The sequence below is a fragment of the Ylistrum balloti genome, unplaced genomic scaffold (assembly GCF_031769215.1).
Source record: "Ylistrum balloti isolate Yb309-2 unplaced genomic scaffold, AGI_CSIRO_Ybal_v1 Utg369852, whole genome shotgun sequence".
Lineage (NCBI taxonomy): Eukaryota > Metazoa > Mollusca > Bivalvia > Pectinida > Pectinidae > Ylistrum > Ylistrum balloti.
In genome coordinates this window covers 148597-174830 of record NW_026782004.1, presented here as the reverse complement: position 1 = coordinate 174830, position 26234 = coordinate 148597, and the positions used below count along the sequence as shown (strand labels likewise).

Genomic DNA, 26234 nt, shown 5'->3' with positions numbered 1-26234 from the left:
GGCTCCTTTGTCAGTTTGTTTGAAGGGGAGGCCTCCTATGAAGACCATGACAAAATCATCCATTAAGGCTCCATTGGTCAAGCCTCCAGGATAGGAGACCCCCAACTCCAAGCAAGGATGAAACCTTCAATGAAGGCCCTCTTGAAAATGCCTCTGAGGTTGGTGGTCTTCTCAGAAAGCCATGATAAGACCGACAATGAAAGCAACTTTATTCATGTCTTCTGGATAGGATGCCTCCCCTAGCTAAGACCATAATGGGAGTCTTGGTCACCTCCTTTGGATGTGAGGCTCCCAAGCAAAAACCACGATAAGAAACTCACTGAAGGTTCCATTTGTCAAGTTTCTTTGAAAGAGGCCCAATCAAAGGCTTTGATATGATCCTTATTGAAGGCCCCTTTCTGTTCAATCTTCTGGATGTGAGGTCCCCAGCAACAGCCATGATACAACCCTCAATGAAGGCTGTCTTTGTCAGGTTTCCCATCTCAGGAGATCGCCACAGAAGGCCATCATTTGATTCTCCAAGAAAGCCCTCTGAGTCAGGTCTGCTGGATGGGAGGCCCCCAAAAGTCACAATAGGAACCATCAATAAAGGCCACCAGGGTCAGGCCCTGGATAGGAGACCCCCAAGGAGGCCATAATCAGACAATTGATAAAGGCCCTCTCATTCAGGTCCCCTGGAAGGGAGGCCCCCACAGAAGATCTTCATTTGACATCAAAGAAAGTCTCTCAAACAGTGACGATATACTCTGGGTTGACAAAAGAGAAACCGGTGAATTCTGTTTGGTCCAAGTTCATAATGAACAACTTGTCTGTAGGAGTCATCTTAAGGGCTTCGCTGGTAAACTCACGATCAAAGTTACTGACATCTTTCTTTGTTTTCTGAAATAGAAAAATGAAAACAAAAAATGAAGACAGGTTAGAAAATGCTTATAAAACTGTATAGCTCCCCTTAAACAAAACAAAAAAAAAGAACGATATCTAGATTCTGTTTAAGAACGAGAGTTAAGCAAAGTATGAGCAACTTCAGTGAAATGTAAAATGTAGGCTGCAGTAATATCTATTGGAAATTTGTGCAGTATACCTGAATGTGTAAACATATATAGCTGAATGACTTTAAAAATCTAGTGCTGGAAATAAACACAATCTAATGTCTGTTTTATGGAAAACTTGACCAAGACTGTAACATATAGAAGTATTGGTTAAATCTGTGTGATAAAATGTGCAAGAGATCACAACATGTTTCAAATGTTTATATTTAACTTACCTTTTCCTACAAAATATATCTCAATTACTTTGTCTACACTTAACATGTTTTAAGCCATGTACAACTTACTACAGAGAGCTTTGAATCAAGTATGGTTTAGAGAAGAACTTATTAAGATCACCTTGGACATTATGTAGAATATTATAAATGAAGGAGCATTTTTTCAACATTTCCTGTTTCCAGTCAGAGAAGAAATAAATACCTGTATATGTGGGCCATTTATGTGGAAACTCACTAGATGTGAGTCAATTAAGATAAACTAATTACATGCGAGTCAATGAAGAGAAACACATTACTATACTTCTCACTTTTAATGGATGTGTCTTGTATTTTGATAGTGAAATTGTACAGTACTCATATGTGTTATTTTCAGCTACCACTTTTTTGAAAAGACTGATATATAATTAGCCAATGTAATACCTGTACCAAGCAAGTAAAGATTCTAATTAAAACTTTATATAAATATCATAGATATTTCCAAATGAAACAAGTTTCATTAAAACATAAAACCCACAACTAACCATCCAAGTAAGACAAGGGCGCAAAATGCAACTACTGGTTATTTTTGATGACCAAAACTTTTGTGATTTTCATTTGAAAAGAAAAAATTGAAATTTAAACATTTTTAAATATCTAATCTATGAGAATATTTCCCTCAATAGCAAGCTTCAAATACAGTACATGATGGTATCAGTCAAGCACCAACCTGATTCATAGTAATGAAAATTACAACGATACATTCTTCAGAGTGTTCTTTACCTTAATTTGAATCAGACTCCTTTTAATCTGTCCCATCAATTTTAATTGCTAAAATGTCCTTGTAGAAAAGAGTCAGATAGTGAAGGTGCAAATGTGACAAAGATCTTAATTTGCATTTTTATTATAACACAGATAATATTAACACGTTTTTTACTCTTTTATGGATCAAAATCATTCCAAAATTTTCAAAATATGATCCCTGTGAAAACAACCTGCTTCACAGCATCATATGGGATTATTAATTAAAAATTATAAAGAATTAACAGCCTTTGTATCATCTGTTTGCTGGGTCAGCCAAGCTTTCGTCAAATGGAAAAAGGGAATAGAAGACTACAGTTATCATAACTACAGATAAAATTCTGCATTTTCCTGGCAAATGTAACTATAAAGATTTTGGAACGGGTTCTTAAGAAGATTGGCGGGTCAATAAAAAAAGTCTCTGTTGTAACAGTGGTACGATCTATAAACAATGGGTGATCCAACATTCCTTACTTAGCAGTAGCCTCAGATAGAACTAGATCTGTAAGGGATTCAATAGAATTCCTAATAAAACAAAAGTTCAAATAGAAACCTGAACACTCTAAGGAGGTTTGTTGTAATTCACTTGTTGACATAGTAATAGTTAATATTATAACAGGATGAGTCTTAGATCTAAAGTAATAATGTAACAGAACACAGACTTGAGTGTAAGACCAATGGTAGTATTATAACAGGACACAGATCTGAGTGTAAGACCAATGGTAGTATTATAACAGGATACAGATCTGAGTGTAAGACCAATGGTAGTATTATTACAGGATACAGACCTGAGTGTAAGACCAATGGTAGAATTATAACAGGACACAGATCTGAGTGTAAGACCAATGGTAGTATTATAACAGGATACAGATCTGAGTGTAAGACCAATGGTAGTATTATAACAGGATACAGACCTGAGTGTAAGACCAATGGTAGAATTATAACAGGACACAGATCTGAGTGTAAGACCAATGGTAGTATTATAACAGGATACAGATCTGAGTGTAAGACCAATGGTAATATTGTAACAAAACACAGACCTGAGTGTAAGACCAATGGTAGTATTATAACAGGAGACAGACCTGAGTGTAAGACCAATGGTAATATTGTAACAGAACACAGATCTGAGTGTAAGACCAATGGTGATATTGTAACAAAACAAAGACCTGAGGTTTAGAATGATAGTAATATTGTAACAGGACACAGACTTCAGTGATAAATACTGAGAATTAAATGTAATTCTGAAGAGTGGTGCAAATCTGAGTTTCTTCAGAGGATTTAAGAAACACATATTTGAGGGTTGGGGGATTTTGATCTTAAGACAGGTATGAAATTTCAGAGGGTTTCTTTTAAGACCATTACCAGAGTTTGAACATTAGAGCTTAAGTACATGTTCACAAGGTGATCCAAGCAATACCTTGTTGTTAGACTGTTTGTCACTCAGCTGGAAATAATCAACATCTTCAAACATTGTGATGATTCAGACTTTAAACAATGTGATACAGTAATGATCGTGATGTTTTAAGTAGGACTTTGAAGATTAATGTATACACTGGTTCACAAATGTGGTAGTTCTTATATCTCAAACCTACATTTCTAGAAATTAATACAAATTATAGTATGGAGTGATGTTTGGTGAAAAATTGAAATAGAAAAATACAAGTCTTTTCACTCTCTTTTCCTTTCTTTTGAATACTCAAACTCTTAATAACTTCATCATAATGAGAATATTTTTTAACAAAAGAATGAATTTCTAAAGATTATACATATCATCAAAAGGTCAGATTAAATATCAAAGTGGAAGAATAATTTACAACCATAAATCAAAAAAGGATTTTTCATTGGCTAATGTCTTAATCAAGTACTCATGGAGATGATTGATATTTCTGCAAGAGATTTTTTTAAATATACAATTAATTTTATCAATGATGTATGATGGTACATCTGGAGAAGTTGTATCTCCACCCCTGTCATACCGGTTCTTCAAACACACATCATAGCATCTATTATCAGTCTCCCATCACAACTGGTTTACAGTTTGATTAAGGAGAAAGTTTATTTCTTGGTGACTCCTGCATTGTTCGTTTGTCATTTCTCCTGAGCAGGTTTCCTCAATCTGTGAGACGGAGTTAAAAAACGCAGATCCTCTCAAAACAGTAATGTGAAATATAGCTCTATCTATCATATCATCTCCAGAAATCAATGTTAAATCTAAGTCCATCTTCATCGGTTTTCTCCAGAGCAGCAAACTCATCAATCTTACCAAATTTTTGTAGGAGGATTAATAACATTTAAATGTATGCTCTTTTAATGACAAACTCCAACTAATATCCATTAGCTGTGAATCCTTTTTGCACTTGATTCAATTGTTCATGTAACACCTCTTGTTGAATATTGTTGGTTATTCTAACAGTGGGTGTAGGTTTTTTTTATTGTACCAGGAGATAATGGATGCTGTTTACTTTTTGTTCCAATTTGATGGTGAAAGTAATTAATTGTTATTAACAACACAGTTTCAATGAGGGCATGTTAGCGACACAAGAAATTTTATCTAATGGATTTTTATTCCCGTATAAATGGATCAAATAAATTTAATACGGAATCAGTCAAAATCAACAGAAATGATTGATTAGCTGTTTCGTTGTAGGAGATATCTTTTGTAAACAGGTTTACCTGTGATATATTCGAGTTTTATAGCATGCTACCTTAGATATGTAAAATATATACAGTATATGATGTGTCTTTGTTTTACAGCATGCTACTGTAGATATCTAGATACTGTACATATGATGTGTCTTTGTTTTACAGCATGCTACTGTAGATATCTATATACTGTACATGTGTCTTGTTTTACAGCATGATACTGTAGATATCTACATACTGTACATATGATGTGTCTTTGTTTTACAGCATGCTACTGTTGATATCTAGATACTGTACATGTGTCTTGTTTTACAGCATGATACTGTAGATATCTACATACTGTACATATGATGTGTCTTTGTTTTACAGTATGCTGCTGTTGATATCTAGATACTGTACATGTGATGTCTTTGTTTTACAGCATGCTACTGTTGATATCTAGATACTGTACATGTGATGTGTCTTTGTTTTACAGCATGCTACTGTAGATGTCTATATACTGTACATGTGTCTTGTTTTACAGCATGATACTGTAGATATCTACATACTGTACATATGATGTGTCTTTGTTTTACAGCATGCTACTATATCTAGATACTGTACATGTGTCTTGTTTTACAGCATGATACTGTAGATATCTACATACTGTACATATGATGTGTCTTTGTTTTACAGCATGCTGCTGTTGATATCTAGATACTGTACATATGATGTGTCTTTGTTTTACAGCATGCTATTGTAGATGTCTATATACTATACATGTGATGTGTCTTTGTTTTACAGCATGCTACTGTAGATATCTATATACTGTACATGTGATGTGTCTTTGTTTTACAGCATGCTGCTGTAGATATCTATATTTATATATAAAGATGACATGTATAATGTTTTTGCAGTAAACTTTGTCTATCTTACCATATATTGATTCCCAAACGATCAGCTAATATCATGAAGTAACCAGGTATATATTAAATCTAGCATTTTATTAGTTTGACAGCTGTGGGTTGTACTATATTGTTAATCTTTTATTTTGTGATTGTATTTATTGGGTATGTTGTATGTCCCTATGATGTGGTTTTATAACAGGTGATCGTCCCTGACACCTAGCATTAATCTTACAGTGCTATTCAATGCGTCAGTCTTGGCTCTTTCGGAGCCATTCATTTTCACTGTCAATAAAGGGAGAAAAACTTTGAATTAGATTCCTTTGATTAGTGTCCGGCAGGACCACCAGATCACTAATGATCTCCCAACCACTACAACATCTAGTCTGCTTTAAAACATCAATATCTTAATGCTGATCCAAATGGCTTTGTCAGCCTAACCTTGTAGCTTACTTTTGTCCTTAGTCTATTTACCCTATTTTACTGGAGAGTAAGCTTAGCCCACAGAGGTTTGAAAATAACCCACAATTAACACCAATACAGTGTAATACAATTATTCTATCAGAACATCGAAGGTAATTTATAAATTTCCTCTGACCTACGTACACCTTGTTTACTGATTGTGTTTAAATACTAGGCTCACAGTATTGTATTGAGAATCAGTATATCATTGTGGATATATCTTCTTTCACCTTATATTTAGTTATAGTCAGTGATTCTCACCAATATCAACTTCTTTCATATATCCGTGTCCTTGATCTCACATTGGCAGTCAAAATGACAAGAAAATCCTGTTTAATGTTTGGCAAAAAAATATACAGTTCTGTTTGGTGTTTCTGGGTTTAAAATAATATTGTTATTTTAGGTTTAAAAATGCAAATAAAGGGATAAAATTGTAAAACGTATGTATCTGGGTCCATATTTATGTAATTTATTCTTTCATTCAGCTGATGAAATTTTGTACCTGGGTACATATTTATGTAATTTATTCTTTCATTCAGCTGATGAAATTTTGTACCTGGGTACATATTTATGTAATTTATTCTTTCATTCAGCTGATGAAATTTTGTACCTGGGTACATATTTATGTAATTTATTTTTTCATTCAGCTGATGAAATTTTGTACCTGGGTACATATTTATGTAATTTATTCTTTCATTCAGCTGATGAAATTTTGTACCTGTTAACATATCAATAACATCAGAAACAATGTCGTAAATGATAAGATATAATGCTTTATTCAGTGTTAATATTGGTAATGTGGAGAAAACAGGACAGTCAAATGCAACTTTTGACATTAACAAAATGTCTATTATCAATAAAGTATCATTACAATCTGCAGACATGACAATGTCTACTAACATCTTAGTGTCCATCAAATCACACACTAGGTAAGGCACCATTCTTGTTTCAACAGAGACAGCACCATATGGCACAAAAATTCTTGACCAAGCACCCTACATTTTACAATCAATAGACATATATTCCCGGTAAACTATAAGGTCAATCTGTATATCATAACCTACCTTCACCTCAACGGAGTTGTCAAATGTCTTATTCAGTTTAATTAGATGTTTATATCTAAAAAATTCCACTATTTGCTTTGAGATTCAACAACATACCGTAAGTTTATATTCAAGACTTGAAAGGAAGATAGGTTAAAAAAAAAAAATTACATCTGATAGTTTTGAAATGACTCAAAAAAATTGGACAAGACAAAAATATGATGTGACGTTCTGATCTGCCGTCAAACATCACTGGAGATAAATCAGAGACTGGAAACAAATAACATCTCAACACTTTCATCATCTATATCAAATTTCACCTACAACTTATGAGCTGTAGCTGAGCTTACCATGACAACAACATGTCATTACTATGGTAACAGGCTCTTGTCAACATTGCAGAGACTTACAGTAAAATGTTGGTCTGTGTGAAAAAAAACAGAGCCTATGAACATTGTTATAAAGTGGTAAAATTATATATATCTAGAAAACTCAACCATAAAAAATGTGACATCTACTATACTAGGAAAATTTATATAAGAAAATATATGAAAATAGTTTTTTTCATCAAAAGTCCAAGGCACAAAACAAAACTATGTTTTCACTTGTAAATGTGGCGAGAGGAGTGTCAGCATCATTAACTGAGTAAGGGAAACAACTCTGTTTCCCAAATGTTGATATTACATTGGTGTATATGTGATTCCCCCCCCCCCCCCCCCCCCAATATGAAATGATTACATCTTAATCATCAAAATGTTTCTCTGCTGTACTTCAAATATTTGATCATGACATGATTTATTCATTTTAAAATCTATAAATCTACATACTGGACTAGTGCTATACAGTCCAAAGTATAACTAAGTGTACACTATTCTCAACAAGATATGTAATGTACATTATGAAACATTGATTTAATAAGTATTACATACTTATCTGTTTGATCTGATTTTATAATTCTGTAACTTATAAGATATTCTTAAACAGTTAAACAAAGGTTATTCAATCCAAACTTCTGAACACATGTATATAAAATATTGGTGGGATCTTTTCACAAGAGTTACTTAGTATATTTACATGTGTAGAATTAAAAACTGCTTTTTATAAATTGTTTGGTTTTTTTTTTCCCTCGAATTTTTTGTTTCTGCTTTTTATTTTTTCTATTGAGAAAAACAAAATGTGTTTACAAAAATATCAAAATATAATATACAGAGATTTTTTTTTTTAATTTTTGTGTAAAATTATATTGGTCATAAGATAGGTATATGCAGAGCAGAAATAATTACTGGCAAGTGATAAAGCAAACAGAAATGCTGCAAGTTGGTTTAGTATTGTAAACTTGTGTGGTCTATCAGGCTAAAGCACAAACTGCCTATACATGCGATTAAACACATCTGAAGTATGCATTAGTGGTTCTCTGTAAAACATCATTTCTTTGTAAAATTCTACAGATCCATTGTCTCCTGTGCTGTTTTCTACTTTCGTTGATTGTGTTTAACATTCGTGGACTACAGCACCACAGAGATTAGACAGATGTATATCATCGTCTGAAAACTTTGGCGATCTGAGTAAAAACTTGTGTAAGACTTGGACATTCACATCTAGTTAGTTAAGACCTTGACCTACATATGCCTAAAATAGGTTACATTAACACTGTTAAAGTGAATCACATAAACAGGACAGCTCTTATAACCCTTAACACCATATTAGGGCATATATCATCAACATGTTAGGGTATGTATAATTACTAATCATTTGAGCATTGGACAAGAGGAGCCAATTGACTTCCACCTAACCCATATAAGGGCATACATATATATACACATCACAGGTATCAATCACTTGGAATAAAATCACATGTTGTACAAAAAAAATCTCACATCTTTAACTGATATAACTCATACGAAACTTGTATACCTACTCTATGTATATGAAAAAGTTTTGAAACATTTTGCAAGTGCAAAACCAGTGCAGGACAAAACACAACAGCTTCCACAAGGGCTGTGTTATGTACAGTGCAGAACAGCACAGGAAAACTTCTCCTGGAACTGTGTTCTCAGCAGTGCAAGACAGCACACACCAGCCTTCCAAGGGGCTGACACGATGCAGTGCAGGAGGGCACACAACAGCCAACATTGGGGCTGGCAATGGGCAGTGCTGGACAGCACACAACAGCCACCCCAAGGGCTGTGTTCAGTGCACTGCAAGACAGTGCAGGACATGACAAGCTACTGAAAGGCTAGTGTTCTGTGGGGTGCAGGATGACACGTCGTAGCCTCCTCAATGTTCTTGCACCATACAGTGCAGGTCAGCACACGGCATGCATGCTGCCTCCGAGTATAAAATATAGTCTCAGGATTATGTACACTTAGAAACAAATACATTGAAATGAAGTTGTATTATCTAAATTTTAGTGTTACATGTTAAGTAACAGTAAACAGTTTGAACAAATATAAATAAATATTGCTGAACTTGACCAAATTATACAAATATACAAAATCTTGCTTGTGAAAATAAATTAGAGTTCAAAGCAACAGGGTTGTCATGATCCAAAATCATGAGGAAATGTTTAAAAGCATCCTAGCAAAGCAGGAAACTAGGGATAGGTTATAGCATTTTCTGAAAAAAAATCTATTATTCTAAGATTAACTTGTAAAACACTTAGTCTACCATACTGCAATACATGTTCACCATCTGTTACAAAATTACAGGTTTCCTTTTGTTCTTTATCACGTTGGATATTGCGACAAAGAAACCACATTCAAAGTACATGACTATTAGTGTTTCGGCAGAAGTAGCATTGATATATCTGTATGTAAAGCGTGAATTGAGACTTAATATCAGACTTCAGTACTGATTAATGTTTGTTAAAATTTCTTTGACTTCTACAATTATTGGGAAAGTCTTTATGTGATTATCTTATCAAAATATGAAGTGAAACACTGCTGCTCTTTGACAATACACAAACTGACATCCCATGATCTGATTGCTTGGAATAGGTATACAGGGGTTGGGGCCTCAAAGATGTGTCAGCTGGCATGAGTATTGTGTTACTGCAAGATGAGAAAGAACTCATACTAAATCAATGCTACAATTAAGTGACATGTGTGTGTATAATTTAGAGTTATCAATTGCTTATGATGGTCTTTTACAGCTTGCTACCTAATATGCTTAATGTTGATGGGGATAGTGACCACATACAGCAAATATTGAGATGTCAATGCATTTATCAAAAATTATGCATCAAATTGTATGCAAAACAAGACTATTGTTTTTATTGAAGAAATCTACTACCGAACTACCCAACTATTCAAAAAGACTGGAGATTTACTGTAGTTGTTAGTTTATCATCCATGACTTGTCTATTAAAAGAAACAACAGATTTCTGAAACTTTGCATAGATTTGAATAAAGCTAACTAAAGAAAATTCCCAATTCTACTTAATAACAAGAAACTGTGGTTTCATTTTTAACTGGTAACATCCCTGTGTACACATAAGTAAAATTGAACATGGCTTTTCATGTTCTGTGTTCCACCCCTAGACTGTGTGAATGACTCTTAACTGAGATTTGCTGTTCGATGTTCTGTGTTCCACCCCTATACTGCATGAGTGACTCTTAACTGAGGTTTGCTGTTCAATGTTCTGTGTTCCACCCCTAGACTGTGTGAGTGACTCTTAACTGAGGTTTGCTGTTCAATGTTCTGTGTTCCACCCCTAGAATGCGTGAGTGACTCTTAACTGAGGTTTGCTGTTCAATGTTCTGTGTTCCACCCCTAGACTGCGTGAGTGACTCTTAACTGAGGTTTGCTGTTCAATGTTCTGTGTTCCACCCCTAGACTGCGTGAGTGACTCTTAACTGAGGTTTGCTGTTCAATGTTCTGTGTTCCAACCCCTAGACTGCGTGAGTGACTCTTAACTGAGGTTTGCTGTTCAATGTTCTGTGTTCCACCCCTAGACTGCGTGAGTGACTCTTAACTGAGGTTTGCTGTTCAATGTTCTGTGTTCCACCCCTAGACTGCGTGAGTGACTCTTAACTGAGGTTTGCTGTTCAATGTTCTGTGTTCCACCCCTAGACTGCGTGAGTGACTCTTAACTGAGGTTTGCTGTTCAATATTCTGTGTTCCACCCCTATACTGCATGAGTGACTCTTAACTGAGGTTTGCTGTTCAATGTTCTGTGTTCCACCCCTAGACTGCATGAGTGACTCTTAACTGAGGTTTGCTGTTCAATATTCTGTGTTCCACCCCTAGACTGCGTGAGTGACTCTTAACTGAGGTTTGCTGTTCAATGATCTGTGTTCCACCCGTAGACTGCGTGAGTGACTCTTAACTGAGGTTTGCTGTTCAATGTTCTGTGTTCCACCCCTAGACTGCGTGAGTGACTCTTAACTGAGATTGGCTGTTCAATGTTCTGTGTTCCACCCCTAGACTGCGTGAGTGACTCTTAACTGAGGTTTGCTGTTCAATGTTCTGTGTTCCACCCCTAGACTGCATGAGTGACTCTTAACTGAGGTTTGCTGTTCAATGTTCTGTGTTCCACCCCTAGACTGCGTGAGTGACTCTTAACTGAGGTTTGCTGTTCAATATTCTGTGTTCCACCCCTATACTGCATGAGTGACTCTTAACTGAGGTTTGCTGTTCAATGTTCTGTGTTCCACCCCTAGACTGCATGAGTGACTCTTAACTGAGGTTTGCTGTTCAATATTCTGTGTTCCACCCCTAGACTGCGTGAGTGACTCTTAACTGAGGTTTGCTGTTCAATGATCTGTGTTCCACCCGTAGACTGCGTGAGTGACTCTTAACTGAGGTTTGCTGTTCAATGTTCTGTGTTCCACCCCTAGACTGCGTGAGTGACTCTTAACTGAGATTGGCTGTTCAATGTTCTGTGTTCCACCCCTAGACTGCGTGAGTGACTCTTAACTGAGGTTTGCTGTTCAATATTCTGTGTTCCACCCCTATACTGCATGAGTGACTCTTAACTGAGGTTTGCTGTTCAATGTTCTGTGTTCCACCCCTAGACTGCGTGAGTGACTCTTAACTGAGGTTTGCTGTTCAATATTCTGTGTTCCACCCCTAGACTGCGTGAGTGACTCTTAACTGAGGCTTGCTGATCAATGATCTGTGTTCCACCCCTAGACTGCGTGAGTGACTCTTAACTGAGGTTTGCTGTTCAATGTTCTGTGTTCTACTTCCCATGTTGATTGTAAAATAAACACTTATCAAAGACTTGCTATTTAATTATTATTTGATATTGGAGAGTTAATAATTTTGAGAAGATATGCTTCATATAGATATATATACATAATAAATTTTAAAAAATTTCTATTTATATGCTGTTAGTTCATGGAAGCTAAGGGAGGTAATTTGATTTGCTGATTTGACCTACATGTTTATGATGTATCTACCTGGGAGATAAGGGGAGGTAATTTGATTTGCTGATTTGACCTACATCTTTGTGATGTATCTACCTATTTTAGGATATCACTGTAATGCTTGTTGATATGTATAAATTATGACCTCTCAGAAGGTCACATAAAGCTGAACAGATCTAACCAAATATATGGTAAACTTCCCATTATGCCAATAAATCCTGGAATTCTCAGCATCATAACTTTATCTGTCCTATAAATCCTCATCTACATTACCTTTCCATGACTGCGTGGGGTGACAACGAAGCCCACTTTGAACTCCCTTTTCTCTCTTGCCTGTTAACACTATGGGATGTATCAGAATAAACAAAGATATCTTTATACTCTAAATCATGAGGTAGCATTAAAGAGTGATTGCCTTTCATCACGAATTACCAAGTAAAGAACCATGCCAGCTAAGCCCTGGGGCTGTACTGACGTTGAAGCCTCTGTGTATGTGGCTAAGCTCATCAACATGTGTAACAAAGGGAGCTGTTGTGCCCCTAACATGAAACATATTACTGGGTCCCTCAGGAGCCATCACTTCTCTCACACATTACCAGTAATTATAAAGATTCTGCCTGCCACTCCAGTATGATCAGTGTCTTGGGAAAGCAGACATAATCTGAATGGATCATTATGGCAACATGTGATTTTTGTTCCTTTGTCTAATGACTCTCTAACGGGCTATATCAAAATGTTCTCTACCTTATCCTATAGTCTGGAGACTTCAGATCATGGTCCTTCTCAGTCTTAAGATTTCAGATTCTAGATCGTTGTCATTCCTTTCTCATAAAAGCTTCATTGTCATGAAATATTCTTGATTTTGCCATAATTCTTGGAACTTAAATTTGAAGATTTTAAGTCTCGGCCATCTTTTACCTATTAAAACCCTCTATGTTACAGACCCTTCTATCCTGGTAATGATTATGAATAACTTAAAGTCCCTTTTGTTTTAAGATTTCCAACACAAGGTGGTGTTATCTCTCTCACTTGAAGATTTCTGGAAATTCTATTAAGAAGCCCCTTTGTCTAATGATTATGTCATGAGCATCTCTTTATCACAGTTCTAGGGTAAAAGCATAACAGTTAAAAGGTATATTGAAAATGTATCATCGAAGGCACCAGAAACAAATCAAACCAAAATTCTAGCTGTCCTATACTAGCTGTCATGTACCATATAAAGTACCAGAATACTCCCAAACAGTCTAGCTGTCCTATACTAGCTGTCATGTACCATAAAAAGGACCAGAATACTCCCAAATAGTCTAGCTGTCCTATACTATTAATAGCACCTGGATACTTCCAGATAGCCTAGCTGTCATATACTATTAATAGCACCTGGATACTTCCAGATAGCCTAGCTGTCCTACACTATTAATAGAACCTGGATACTCCCAGATAGTCTAGCTGTCCTATACTATTAATAGTACCTGGATACTTCCAGATAGTCTAGCTGTCCTATACTATTAATAGGACCAGGATACTCCTAAACAGTCTAACTGTCCTATACTAGATGTCATGTACCATAAATAGGACCAGAACACTCCCAAACAGTCCAACTGTCCTATATTATTAATAGGACCAGGATACTCTATACTCTGACAGTCTAGCTGTCATATACTATTAATAGCAACAGGATACTGCGACAGTCTAGTTACCATGTACCCTAAAAAACACAAGGATACTCCCAGACAGATTAGCTGTCATATACTATTAATAGCACCAGGGTACTCCAAGACAATCTTGCTGTCATATACTATTAATAGCACCAGGATACTTCCAGACAGTCTACCTGTCATATACCATCAATAGCACCAGGATACTCCCAGACAATCTAGCTGTCATATCCTATTAATAGCACCAGGATACTCCCAGACAATCTAGCTGTCATATCCTATTAATAGCACCAGGATACTCCCAAACAGTCTAACTGTCATATACTATCAATAGCACCAGGATACTGCCATACAGTCTAACTGTCTTATACCATCAATAGCACCAGGATACTCCCAGTCAGTCTAACTGTCTTATAAATACCTGGATACTCATAGACAATCTAACTGTCATATACTTTTTATAGCACCAGGATACTCCCAGACAATCTAGCTGTCATATGCTATTAAAAGCATCAGAATACTACCAGATAGTCTAGCTGTCATATACTATTAATAGCACCAGGATACTCCAAGACAGTCTAACTGTCATATACTATTAATAGCACCAGGACACTCCCAGACAATCTAGCTGTCATATGCTATTAAAAGCATCAGAATACTACCAGATAGTCTAGCTGTCATATACTATTAATAGCACCAGGATACTCCAAGACAGTCTAACTGTCATATACTATTAATAGCACCAGGATACTCCCAGTCAGTCTAACTGTCATATACTATTAATAGCACCAGGATACTCCCAGACAGTCTAGCTGTCATATACTATTAATAGCACCAGGATACTTCCCGACAATCTAGCTGTCATATACTATTAATACCACCAGGATACTCCCAGTCAGTCTAACTGTCATATACTATTAATACCACCAGGATACTCCCAGTCAGTCTAACTGTCATATACTATTAATACCAAGGATACTCCCAGTCTACTGTCATATACTATTAATAGCACCAGGATACTCCCAGACAGTCTAGCTGTCATATACTATTAATAGCACCAGGATACTCCCAGACAATCTAACTGTCATATACTATTAATAGCACCAGGATATTCCCAGTCAGTCTAACTGTCATATACTTTTAAGAGGACCAGGATACTGCCACAATCTAGCTGTCATATACTATTAATAGCACCAGTATATTTCCTGACAATCTAGCTGTCATATACTATTAATAGCACCAGGATACTGGGACAATCTAGCTGTCATATACTATTAATAGCACCAGGATACTCCCAGACAATCTAGCTGTCATATACTATTAATAGCACCAGGATACTGCGACAATCTAGCTGTCATATACTATTAATAGCACCAGGATACTCCCAAACAGTCTAGCTGTAATATACTATTGATAGCACCAGGATACTTCCAGACAGTCTAGCTGTCAATACCGCCAATAGCACCACTATGGCAAGTCGTTCATCAACATATATATATTGCTGTTCAGAAACTTTATCAAAAGTACTATTCTATTGTCTTTTCATAAGCCCACCATCTGACTCTGAAGATGTAGTGTGTTTTCCCTTGTGTTTATTGAAAGAAAAAAAGATAAGTATATGAATTATATTAACCTAAATAACAAAACGCTTTAAGGCAATAATTCCAAAATTTTAGGATCAATTTTAGCCTAAATTCTCATTCAAAAAGTTTCTTAAACAGGAAACAAGCTGTAAATTAGACATGAGCTACAAACACTCACCTCTGTTTTGAATACTATATATTTTATTTTTCATTACTCGTTTTATAATAGTCCCTAGGGATACCTCAGAAGGAAAACTTTCTACTCTAAACAGCATTAGACATCAGGCCATGCATGAACTTAGAGACACAGGTGCAAAGCAACCAGGAGTGAAGACAATCGGCATGCAAGAAAAAAAAAAAAAAAAAAAAACAATATGGGAGTGAAAAAGCTATGTAGAGATCAGTACTTATCATAGTGGCAGAAATGATGTAATGAACCAATAATGTGAAGGCTTATTTAGATATTTTGTAATATAATATCAAATATGGTATAATCATGATTAAATACATATAAAGACCATCTTGGGGTCAGATTGCAGATGAAATTTGTACAGGTCTGAATTAACAGCATTGTTAAAACTGTCAAAACTAGTTAATACTACAATTAAGCAATATGACAATATATTTGAAATTCTCAAAAAAAAAAAGGAAGAAAAATAATATTTTCAATGTTTCATTTTTGTTTACAATAAATTATTCATTGATAATTTTTTGCTGATATAAGCAGCATTCTAGAACTCTTCAAAAAATGAAAACACATTTCTTTTGACAGCTGTTGTACCCTTAAGTATTCAAATTATGTACAAGTATATATAACTATGTACAATATCATAACTACATGCATAAACACTAATATTAAAATTCCATATAAAATCTAAAACAAGTCATATTGAAAAAATGTAAACAGTTTTCTTTTCTGATTAACATACTACTATATAAAATAGAAAAATATCATTTTCAGTAGAGGAAAAAAATACATCAAAATTGGAAATGAACATCACAATTCAAAATTTTCTTCCACACAATGAGAAAAAAGGGTTTTATATCTTTCAATCAGAAGAAAGTAGATGCATCTCTGAAAGTCTTGATGTCTAGGTAATAATCATGCTGGCCTTAAAGAAGCTTCACACATACTCTGATTACAGCCAGTTACAGCTTACCAATCACCTAGCAGAGATTCATTCACAGTTATAGATCTTACACTGACAAACTTTACTTTTTTTTAACAACACAGCAGTACTGAGCCAATAAATACAAATTGATGACACATCATGTCCTATAATGATGGAGATCACAGTGTTGTATTTCTATATTAACAGGACTAAACAAAGGTAACTTTGAAAAAAAAATTGTAATTGATTTCCATATCTTTTTTGATCTTCAAACATGTAAAAAATATTCAGATTAAAAAATATCAGGAAAGTGGAAGATCAAGTACTGTCATGCCAGAAAAACTGTGACCAAGGTTACCTGTTTCCTCATACAGGAATATACTGGAACTAATTCTCTCTGGTTAAATGTTGTTGTGGCTGTTTATAGTGACTTTTGATGGCCTTCTTCATGTATGAAGATCAATAATCACAGCTGAGACAATCCAGTGTAAATGTGCGAACACTTCATGCCGGATCACACACAGTACATTCTACCACTTTCCACAGCACATTCTACCACTTTACACAGCACATTCTACCACTTTACACAGCACATTCTACCACTTTACACAGTACATTCTACCACTTTACACAGCACATTCTACCACTTTACACACCACATTCTACCACTTTACACAGCACATTCTACCACTTTACACAGCACATTCTACCACTTTACACAACACATTCTACCACTTTACACAGTACATTCTACCACTTTACACAGTACATTCTACCACTTTACACAGCACTTTACACAGTACATTCTACCACTTTACACAGTACATTCTACCACTTTACACAGCACATTCTACCACTTTACACAGCACATTCTACCACTTTACACAGCACATTCTACCATTTTACACAGTACATTCTACCACTTTACACAGCACTTTACACAGTACATTCTACCACTTTACACAGTACATTCTACCACTTTACACAGTACATTCTACCACTTTACACAGTACATTCTACCACTTTACACAGCACATTCTACCACTTTACACAGTACATTCTGCCACTTTACACAGTACATTCTACCACTTTGATACACACACACTTACATTTTATTGAGCATTAATTTCACATTTTAACCCAAATGCTTTAAGTACTGGATCAATTTCCGCAGTTGTAATTTTTTGCTCGGTGTTTTGTTTGATTGGAAATTATAGAATAAAGCAAGAAAGACTTATAAATAGACACACGTACAAAAATGAAAATTCAGACAACATAAAAAGACATTCAAATAAGTATTTCATTATTAAATCCATTTTAAGGTGTCTTTCCAGAATGAAAGACTTTCCAACAGATATGTATGCCCTTCTTTTCACCTTACCTAACACTGAGCATAGAGTCAGAATATCAGAATATAAGCAAGATATGTTTCATTATTATTCTATTTATCAATTATATGCAAATTTTTGTAGACATCAGAAAAATATATACATCTTCTTGTAACATCTCCTGTACACATCTCAATTATGTTAAATATCTATGTGCACTAGGTGGTGACCTGAGGTATATATAATGATATATTGGAGTAAAATTGATATGAAGCTAAGATTCTAGATTACGTTACAAGCTAGAAAGCACAGTCAAGTATAGTGGCAAGGATTGAGAGATACTCAATTTCATGTCTAAGATTTAAAACTCAATGCGACTGAATCTTTCCCTTCTTTGCCTTTTTCTGATTTTCGGTTGGCTTTTTTTTTTTTTTTGCAAAAAGATGTAGGCAGAGTAAAAAATGACAAAACAAAAGAAAATTATGGAGAGTTTTCCAAGTTTGAAGGTGTGAATATTCAATTGAAAGTTAAAATGATAAAGGATGTCTTCCTGTTAAGATGGGAACATAATGTACAGACTAACACCTCACTAGAATTCCTTACTGAACATAGTCGTCTGTTCATGCCAAGCTAATTAATCTGTTCCAAGAAGAATCTGTGAAAATAATTTCAACTGAGTATAACTGGAGTTCTTCATGCTAGATCAGATTAATTCTAATACCTCATTTTCTTTCAAAATTCATTCTCCTTCCAAAAGCAAATAGGTATTTCTAAGGATGAGTACTTTTGAAAATAATTCCAATAAATTTCTCAACAAACTAATCAGAATATAGAGTTGACATAGATCACTATTGGTTTTCATAACATCACAGCAGATTTGTTTACAATAGACCGTTAACTTAGACAGTTACAAGGTTGGATTATTGACAGGAATCTGTTCCTCAACTAGAATTACCTCTAAAACGTACCACAGGATAGATCGTTATTTTCCTTGACAATGTCCTGCCATTGATTTAGGCCTCTGAATATTATTCTTCTCTACTGAATAGCAAAGCTGAATGGACCTCTATCTTATGTAAAAACTTTTAAACAGCATGTTTCTTGTTCTAAAACAGATACTAGTATCATATCTAATATTGGATCCAACCCTACACAAACCCCATAGGGTCTTTATCTTTCAACTGGCCTTGTTTGGCTGATACTGCTTCATCTCATCAAAACACAAGACATATCTATTTTCCTATTAGACCCCAACCCTCTGTCCCTAGGAGGTCAGCCAAAGCATTCATACACGAGAAGTAGGATTTTAAAGAATTTGTTCAATTTCCCCTATTGAGCCCCAGCCTTCCTGCCCCTGAGGATGACTCCCTTTCAACAAAGAATGCATCAAACCAAATTTGGGCAAAATCCAATCATTCCAGAAAAAACAACAATGAAATACCTACATGTCAACATAATCACAATCCGAACCCAAATTCAATAAAACTCAGACAAAATATAAAAGATTTACAAAGATATTCCTGAAAACGTATAAGGAGGATAAGACAAGGTTTTCCAGAAAAGTTAAAAGTAGGAGTAGGATTTTAAAGAACTTGAACATTTCCCCTCTCAGGCCTCTGGAGGTGGAGAACCACCTTTTATACAAGGTTTATTGCCCTTCTCATAAGGATGCTTCGTTTATGACTAGTAGCGATTTGAAGAAGTATTTGACAGACGCTGCCATGTGACAATAGCTCATTTTTACAAAAATGATGACAGTCTTCTTCCTCAGCATTAAAACCTGACAATGAATGCCAACATGTACGATGGCAAAATAGCTAACAGATAGTTTTAATAACAAAGCCAACACTTTGTTTCGAGATGGTGAATAATACTGAAATATTTTAGAAGTTTTATGCAAAAGAACAGTAACTTTACAGATAGCCCTTTTCTTGAGTCACCTCCCTTTGCAGGCATCTTTAAAACTCTAAACTAAAGCATACTTGGAGTGAAAACTAAAATAATGATATCAATTTCCACAACAGAAACAGAACTAAACAAATTCCAAAGAAATGGAGCTTAACTGAGATGTGTTTGGTCATGTATTTTTCATTGCTTAACACTAACCATTCTGACTGTATGCAAAGTACAATAGGCAAAGTTTTGTAAAGGTTTTTACTCAGTTAACTTACATCAGCTCATAAACAAGTTTTCTATATAATTGTTACCGAAAATACATAGTCACAGTACACACACTGTCACTGTACACAGGGAGTCACTGTATACCTTGGGTCAATCTACACAGTTGTCCTTGTATACCAGCTGTCACTGTACACAGAGAACCACTGCATGTAAACAGGGGTCACAGTATACAGACTGTCACTGTACACAAGGAGTCGCTGCATCTACACTTTGGTCACCATACATACAGATCACTTTGAACAAGCTGACACAGTACACTAGAAGTCACTGCATGTATAAAGGGGTCACTGTACATAAAAGGTCACTATGTACAGGCTGTGGCTGTACATAAGGGGTTACTGTATTCAGGTTTTCACTGTACTTAAGGGATCACTGTATACAGGTTTTCACTGTACTTAAGGGGTCAAAATGTTTAAATATATTTTGTATACAGCCAATGTTTAACACAGTGTTATAGAGTTTATTCTGGTCATTATCAAGCACATATTACTAACAAATGTGATAATAAGTTGGATTGACAAAAGAAAAATCCTTGAAAAGTTTTTCATCAATATTCATGATAACTACACTATCCGTTGGCGTCATTTTCAGTTTTGCGCTTGTGAATGACTTGTCGAAGTGCTCCGCTTGCCTGGCATTGTGCTGGAACAATCAAAGAAAATAAACAACAATCAAAAGGAAAGAAACAAAATGTAAAACAACAAGAAAAACTAAAACGCACAGAAGTGTAGGCAGAGTGACTTAGCAAGCTTATCTATTCTCCCTTAGTTTTTCATACTAATCCAATCATTCTTAGATCATACACTAGTCCAAACTGATCTCTGTTGGATCTAGGTGATAGTGACTGATCCAAAACAATCTTAAATGGATTTGGGTGATAATAATCTTAAATGGATCTAGGTGATAATAATCTTCAATGGATCTAGGTGATAGTAATCTTCAATGGATCTAGGTGATAGTAATTTGATATAATCCAATCATTAGGCGTAATCTCTCATGGATAAAACGGCAGTGACACTTTCCAATCCAAATGAACCGATTAATAATCAAAACCTAACACCCTCAGATCTAGTTGTCAACTGCTTAATAATCAACACCAAACACCCTCAGATCTAGTTGTCAACTGCTTAATAATCAACACCAAACACCCTCAGATCTAGTTGTCAACTGCTTAATAATCAAAACCTAACACCCTCAGATCTAGTTGTCAACTGCTTAATAAACAACACCAAACACCCTCAGATCTAGTTGTCAAACGTTTGATAATCAAAACCTAACACCCTCAGATCTAGTTGTCAACTGCTTAATAATCAAAACCTAACACCCTCAGATCTAGTTGTCAACTGCTTAATAATCAACACCAAACACCCTCAGATCTAGTTGTCAACTGTTTGATAATCAAAACCTAACACCCTCAGATCTAGTTGTCAACTGCTTAATAATCAAAACCTAACACCCTCAGATCTAGTTGTCCACTGCTTCATAATCAACACCAAACACCCTCAGATCTAGTTGTCAAACGTTTGATAATCAAAACCTAACACCCTCAGATCTAGTTGTCAACTGCTTAATAATCAAAACCTAACACCCTCAGATCTAGTTGTCAACTGCTTAATAATCAACACCAAACACCCTCAGATCTAGTTGTCAACTGTTTGATAATCAAAACCTAACACCCTCAGATCTAGTTGTCAACTGCTTAATAATCAAAACCTAACACCCTCAGATCTAGTTGTCAACTGCTTAATAATCAACACCAAACACCCTCAGATCTAGTTGTCAACTGCTTAATAATCAAAACCTAACACCCTCAGATCTAGTTGTCCACTGCTTCATAATCAACACCAAACACCCTCAGATCTAGTTGTCAACCGATTAATAATCAAAACCTAACACCCTCAGATCTAGTTGTCAACTGCTTAATAATCAACACCAAACACCCTCAGATCTAGTTGTCAACTGTTTGATAATCAAAACCAAACACCCTCAGATCTAGTTGTCAAAAGTTTGATAATCAAAACCTAACACCCTCAGATCTAGTTGTCCACTGCTTCATAATCAACACCAAACACCCTCAGATCTAGTTGTCAACTGCTTAATAATCAAAACCTAACACCCTCAGATCTAGTTGTCAAAAGTTTGATAATCAAAACCTAACACCCTCAGATCTAGTTGTCCACTGCTTCATAATCAACACCAAACACCCTCAGATCTAGTTGTCAACTGCTTAATAATCAAAACCTAACACCCTCAGATCTAGTTAACAAAAGTTTGATAATCAAAACCTAACACCCTCAGATCTAGTTTTCCACTGCTTAATAAACAACACCAAACACCCTCAGATCTAGTTGTCAACTGCTTAATAATCAAAACCTAACACCCTCAGATCTAGTTGTCAACTGCTTAATAATCAACACCAAACACCCTCAGATCTAGTTGTCAACTGTTTGATAATCAAAACCAAACACCCTCAGATCTAGTTGTCAAAAGTTTGATAATCAAAACCTAACACCCTCAGATCTAGTTGTCCACTGCTTCATAATCAACACCAAACACCCTCAGATCTAGTTGTCAACTGCTTAATAATCAAAACCTAACACCCTCAGATCTAGTTGTCAAAAGTTTGATAATCAAAACCTAACACCCTCAGATCTAGTTGTCCACTGCTTCATAATCAACACCAAACACCCTCAGATCTAGTTGTCAACTGCTTAATAATCAAAACCTAACACCCTCAGATCTAGTTAACAAAAGTTTGATAATCAAAACCTAACACCCTCAGATCTAGTTTTCCACTGCTTAATAAACAACACCAAATGCCCTCAGATCTATTTGTCCACTGCTTAATAATCAACACCAAATGCCCTCAGATCTAGTTGTCCACTGCTTGACAATCAACACTAAACACCCTCAGATCTAGTTGTCAACTGCTTAATAATCAACACCAAACACCCTCAGATCTAGTTGTCAAAAGTTTAATAATCTAAACCTAACACCCTCAGATCTAGTTGTCAACTGCTTAATAATCAACACCAAACACCTTCAGATCTAGTTGTCAACTGCTTAATAAACAACACCAAACACCCTCAGATCTAGTTGTCAAAAGTTTGATAATCAAAACCTAACACCCTCAGATCTAGTTGTCAAAAGTTTGATAATCAACACCAAACACCCTCAGATCTAGTTGTCAAAAGTTTGATAATCAAAACCTAACACCCTCAGATCTAGTTGTCCACTGCTTAATAAACAACACCAAATGCCCTCAGATCTAGTTGTCAACTGCTTAATAATCAACACCAAACACCCTCAGATCTAGTTGTCCACTGCTTCATAATCAACACCAAACACCCTCAGATCTAGTTGTCCACTGCTTAATAATCAAAACTTACACCCTCAGATCTAGTTGTCAAAAGTTTGATAATCAAAACCTAACACCCTCAGATCTAGTTGTCAACTGCTTCATAATCAACACCAAACACCCTCAGATCTAGTTGTCAACTGCTTAATAATCAACACCAAATGCCCTCAGATCTAGTTGTCCACTGCTTGACAATCAACACTAAACACCCTCAGATCTAGTTGTCAACTGCTTAATAATCAAAACCTAACACCCTCAGATCTAGTTGTCAACTGCTTAATAATCAACACCAAACACCCTCAGATCTAGTTGTCAACTGCTTAATAAACTACACCAAATGCCCTCAGATCTATTTGTCAAAAGTTTGATAATCAAAACCTAACACCCTCAGATCTAGTTGTCAACTGCTTAATAATCAAAACCTAACACCCTCAGATCTAGTTGTCAACTGCTTAATAATCAACACCAAACACCCTCAGATCTAGTTGTCAACTGCTTAATAATCAACACCAAACACCCTCAGATCTAGTTTTCCACTGCTTCATAATCAACACCAAACACCCTCAGATCTAGTTGTCAACTGCTTAATAAACAACACCAAATGCCCTCAGATCTAGTTGTCAACTGCTTAATAATCAACACCAAACACCCTCAGATCTAGTTTTCCACTGCTTCATAATCAACACCAAACACCCTCAGATCTAGTTGTCAACTGCTTAATAAACAACACCAAATGCCCTCAGATCTAGTTGTCAACTGCTTAATAATCAACACCAAACACCCTCAGATCTAGTTGTCAACTGTTTGATAATCAACACCAAACACCCTCAGATCTAGTTGTCAAAAGTTTGATAATCAAAACCTAACACCCTCAGATCTAGTTGTCCACTGCTTAATAATCAACACCAAACACCCTAAGATCTAGTTGTCAACTGCTTAATAATCAACACCAAACACCCTCAGATCTAGTTGTCAAAAGTTTAGTAACCCAAATAAAACACTCCCAGGCCTATCAACAGTTAAACAAGAGATCCCACAGTAATCTTGGTGCCCACCAATGTTTGGTCTTTATATGCTCTTTGAAAGTTGGATCTTTTCCTTTCTTTTCTCTGTTTTTGCTCTTACTGACAAGACATTTGAACATTCCTTTGCAGAAATAGCAAAGATAATCTTTACCTGCTAAATCCAAAATGGCCACCTGGAAGCCATTTTGTTTCTTCTCATCAGTCCCAAACTCAAATGAGCAGAAAGACAGACCAAAGGGAACATACATATCAAATTTTTGAGATATTCATTCAGTACTTCTAAAGAAAAAACAATAACAATATTTACTAGGTAAAATCCAAGAAGGCTGCCTGTTGGCCATTTTGTTTTTCTGATCAGCACCTAACTCAAATAGGCATATCTAGGGACCTAAAAGAACCTATACATGAAATTTGCAAAAGATCTATTGAGTAATTCTCAAGAAATAGTGATAACAATCTTTCTGAAATAAAATCCAAGATGGCTGCTTGTGGGCCATTTTGTTTTTCCTGATCAGTCCCAAAATCAATTTGGCACAACTAGAGACCAAAAGGAACCTATACATGATATTTGAGAAAGATCTGTACAGCAGTTCTTAAGAAATAGCAATAACAAACTTTCAAAATCGAAGTCAAAGGTGGCTGCCTTTCGGCCATTTTGTTTTTCTGATCAGTCCCAAAATAATATGGGCACAACTAGAGACCAAGGACAACCTACACATGAAATTTGAGAGAGATCCATCTCTTACTAAGATATAGCAATAACAAACTTCAGTGAAAAAATCCAAGATGGCTGCCTTTCGGCCAGTTCTTTTTTTTTATCAGTACCAACATCAAACAGCCAAAACTAGGGACAAAGGCGAACCTACATATACAATTTGAGAAAGATCCATCTAGAAAGAACAAACACCAGAAGGACCACAGAGTGAAGATCGATTTGAATATCCAGCCATCTGATGATGTTGTCGACCGTTTAATAACCTTAACCAAACACACTCAGATCTAGTTGTCGACTGTTTAATAACCTTAACCAAACACCCTCAGATCTAGTTGTCAACTGTTTAATAACTTAAACCAAACACCCTCAGATCTAGTTGTCGACTGTTTAATAACCTTAACCAAACACCCTCAGATCTAGTTGTCAACTGTTTAATAATCTAAACCAAACACCCTCAGATCTAGTTGTCAACTGTTTAATAATCTAAACCAAACACCCTCAGATCTAGTTGTCAACTGCTTAATAATCAAAACCAAACACCCTCAGATCTAGTTGTCAACTGTTCAATAATCTAAACCAAACACCCTCAGATCTAGTTGTCAACTGTTTGATAATTAAAACTTAAAAAAACCAGATCTATTTGTTGACTGTTAAATGATGATAAAACCAAACACCCCCTAATCTATTTGAGAGTTACACAAATCTACATATGTTGAAAAGTAGAATTGCTTGTGCATGGCCAATCTTTATACTTGTTAACTCTTTAGCAACCTTCACACAACTACAAACCAACAGCTACAGCCATTACATCAGTATTCCTATCTAATATCTCATT

General features: G+C 35.6%; 1 protein-coding gene across 1 annotated transcript in view; it reads right to left on the bottom strand.

Annotated features, from left to right (window-relative positions):
* Window positions 1-726: 726 nt before the first annotated feature.
* LOC132545677 (calcium-dependent protein kinase C-like) overlaps window positions 727-26234 on the bottom strand; it is a gene marked incomplete at its 5' end in the record, with an annotated part of 136112 nt that continues 110604 nt past the window's right edge. The window contains one exon of the mRNA XM_060209364.1: window positions 727-879. Coding sequence (XP_060065347.1) covers window positions 727-879 — 153 coding nt within the window. The remainder of the gene's footprint in view (window positions 880-26234) is intronic.